Source organism: Hylobates moloch, unplaced genomic scaffold, assembly GCF_009828535.3.
Source record: "Hylobates moloch isolate HMO894 unplaced genomic scaffold, HMol_V3 SCAFFOLD_12, whole genome shotgun sequence".
Lineage (NCBI taxonomy): Eukaryota > Metazoa > Chordata > Mammalia > Primates > Hylobatidae > Hylobates > Hylobates moloch.
Window position 1 is genome coordinate 91,894,496 of NW_026652287.1, and position 3,413 is coordinate 91,897,908.

General features: G+C 46.6%; 1 protein-coding gene across 1 annotated transcript; it reads left to right on the plus strand.

The window, feature by feature from the left end:
• The first annotated feature begins 496 nt into the window (after window positions 1-496).
• Window positions 497-1,415, plus strand: LOC116479581 (UPF0488 protein C8orf33-like). The gene is made up of 2 exons (XM_058425780.1): window positions 497-541; window positions 591-1,415. Exons 1-2 carry the CDS (start codon window positions 497-499, stop codon window positions 1,272-1,274), a joined length of 729 nt encoding a protein of 242 aa, XP_058281763.1. The 3' UTR covers window positions 1,275-1,415.
• The last annotated feature ends 1,998 nt before the right edge of the window (window positions 1,416-3,413 follow it).

A 3,413-nucleotide genomic window follows, 5' to 3' on the forward strand; every position in this document is an offset into this window, starting at 1 on the left:
CAGGATGTGGAGCTTTCAGTGAGCCGAGATCATGCCACTGCACTCCAGCCTGGGTGACAGAGCAAGACTTCGTCCCAAAAAAAAAAAAAAAAAAAAAGATTTTTTTATTTTTATAATCTTAGAGTAGAAAAAAGCCTTTCTATACATAACCCAAAGCCAAAGCCATAAAGGGAGTTTTCTTCTACTACCATTGATTCTATGAAGTCAAATATTACAGATAAAAATTTGTCAAAAATATTTTATTCTGGATGTAACTAGTTAATAATTTATTTTTACCATGTGCCTTTGTAAATGTCAACTTTAATTTGTGTTGATTACAGAATAGTAAGGTCAAAAATCCTGTATCTGATTATTACCTTACAGTTTATACACAAATAAATTCCAGGTGGATTAGAAATTGTACAATACAATAATCCTAAATAACAAAATATTCAAAACAAAATAAAAGTAGATTTTTTTCAAAATAACCTTGGAGATCCGGTGGCGACTGCGGCGCATGGCGGCGAGCAGTGTGGAGAAGACGCGCGGGTGGCTGGGCCTTGTACTGTTGGCGGCTCTCGGTGACCCTCGTGCTACCCGCCTTTCTTCAGGCCCTAGGACATCTTGCTGGGGAGGCAGCGGCGGCCCCAGGCCCGGGTACTCCCTGCGCATCCCGCAGAGACCGGCTTCCCGGCCAGGTTTCCAGCGCCCGGAATCCTTCCACTGTCTGTTTCTGCCCAGGGAAACCTACGTGCAGTAACCCTGACTCTAGAGCGCACCCGTTAGGTGATGAAGGCAGCGCAGCGTCGAAAAAACAAAAGAAGAAGAAGAAAACCCGGAACAGGGCCTCTGCGGCAAATGGAGGCGAGAAGGCCTCAGAGAAACCCGCCCCAGAAGAAGTTCCCCTAAGCGCTGAGGCCCAGGCACAACAGTTGGCCCAGGAATCGGCTTGGTGTGTGGAGCAACTGGAGCTGGGCCTCAAGAGGCAGAAACCCACCCCGAAACAGAAAGAGCAGGCTATTGGAGCAATTCGAACCGTGCGCAGCAAAAGAACGCCCCTGCCCCGGAAGAGGCAGCTGATGCACTCTTTGTTTGGAGACTATAGGGCTCAGATGGAAGCCGAATGGCGTGAGGCCCTGCAGGCTCTCAGAGCTGCTGCTTATTCAGCCCAGGTGCAGCCTGTAGATGGAGCCACCGGAAAGAAGAGCCGAAGGGTCTGCAGGCCTCGCCCTATGTGGAGAGCCAAAGCCACTCTGGACGTTCCTGATGAAGAGTTTAGGTTCAATTTCTTTTAGCTTCTCCCCCAATCTGAAACAATCCGCCTCCCTTGGGGTGGTGTAGGGGTTTGTTTTGAGTGCAGAGCGTTTCCAGGACTTCTGTTGTCAGAGAACCCTGGAGTTGGTCTGTCCCTGGCTGGTCCAAAGATTTGTAGCTATTGTGAAGGTGTGAGACCATCAGATAGGCAAAAGACCCCATTCGTTTTCTGATGAAATGTTCTCTCTTTCAGAAGAGAGAGAGAGGTACATTTAGAAATTATGCTATAAATTGAAGTGAGTGTTCAAAGTATTGTAGAAAGAATATTGTACTCAGTCTTTAGGATTAGATTAAGTGGCTGTTGGTAACAAAGATTAGTGGAGAAGCTGTATAATCGTGCACTGGTTTTCTCTTTTGAAAGGAATCCCTGTCAAATGGTTTGGTGCTTAATGCTGTTAGGTCACATTGCCCTAATCTCTATTTTTGATAAAATTGGATAAGGAGTGGAAGAGTGTGCTGACCACCTGTGTTAGAGGAAATACAGAAGATGCAGGGGTCTGATATCCCTGGGTCCAGTCCTTCGCCTGGTACCTTTGTCCATGTTGCCTTCATTCCTGAGCAGGTGTCATCCTCAGGGAACCAGCATGGCACCTACCAGGCCAGGCTCTGTTCTTAGAAGCAAGGAGCTTCTTGCCGTTAACAGTTCTGGCCTGAGATCTGGACTGAGCCTTGGCAGACTTCTTGTCTAAATGTTGGCCATGTCAGTCTCAGGCCCTCTGTTCTATGGAATTGGGAATCTCCAGGTGACCTAATCCTCATTGGTGGCTTCATGTTTGTTGGTGTCTTCCAAACTCAGTTCCCAGACGAGATTGGTACCTGGAGCCCGGCTACCTACTCAGCATTTCCACTTGGGTGCTTCATAGGCATTTCAAACCTGACATGTTTAAAACACTTGATTAGGCTCTGGTTTCCCTTTGGCTTCCGCTTTTCAGTGAATGTCACGACTGCCTGTGTGGGTGGCAAGCCACCCAGGTGCCGAGGCAAGAGACTGAGGGCACGAGCTGTTCCAGTATAATAAAATATATAAAATAAGAAGATTTGTACTAGATCTAGATCATAGACATGATTATGTATGAGTATCATTAATCATTAGTTTGTAGCAATTGCTCTTTATTCCAATATTATAATAATACTCACTTTACAATCATAACCTAGGAAAAACCAGGACATACAGTGATAGGAGCTGAGGGGACATAGTGAGAAGTGGCCAGAAGACAAGAGTGTGAGCCTTTTCTTATGCCTAGACAGGGCCACCAGAGGGCTTCTTGGTCTAGCAGTAACACCAGTGTCTGGGAAGATGCCTGTTCCCAAGGGGACCATGGTCTAGCGGTAGTGTCACTGTCAAGGAAAAACACCCGCTACTTAGCAGACTGGGAAAAGGAGTCTCCCTTTCCCTGGGGGAGTTTAGAGAAGACTACTCCTCCACCTCTTGTGGAGGGCCTGACATCAATCAGGCCCGCCCACAGTTATCTGGAGGCCTAAGTGTCTCCCTGTGATGCTGTGCTTCAGTGGTCACATTCCTAGTCCGCTTTCATGTTCCATCCTGTATACCTGCCAGTGCCTTTTAGATAGCAGGAGCAAATTAGTGAAAGTACTAAAAGTCTCTGATATGCAGAAATAATGGCATAAGCTGTCTCTCTCTCTCCTCTCTCTGCCACGGCTGCCAGGCAGGGAAGGGCCCCCTGTCCAGTGGACACGTGACCCACGTGACCTTACCTATTATCGGAGATGGTTCACACTCCTTACCCTGCCCCTTTGTCTTATATCCAATAAATATCAGCACAGACTGGCATTCGGGGCCACTACTGGTCTCCACGTCTTGGTGGTAGTGGTCCCCCGGGCCCAGGTGTCTTTTCTTTTTTAAAAAAAAAAAAACAAAAAACCTTGGAGTAGAAAAAGCCTTTCTATGCATAACCAAAAAAGCAAAAGCCATAAAGAAAGTTTAACAGCTTTACCCAACCCAGACCAGCTCTCATACTAACATTTTCCAAATTTTCCGTAGTGGGGAATATTAGGGCTGAGCGTCAGGGTTTATTGCTGTAGGAGAGGGTGGAAGTAAGGGGCTAATAAATAACAGATGTAGGTGGGACCACTGGATATTCAAAGATCTTTGGAAATAT

Coding starts and splice junctions, on each gene's coding strand:
- LOC116479581 (XM_058425780.1), top strand. CDS start 497: ATGGCGGCGAGCAGTGTGGAGAAGACGCGCGGGTGGCTGGGCCTT. Junction 542..590: donor CGCGCGGGTGGCTGGGCCTT/GTACTGTTGGCG, acceptor GCCTTTCTTCAG/GCCCTAGGACATCTTGCTGG.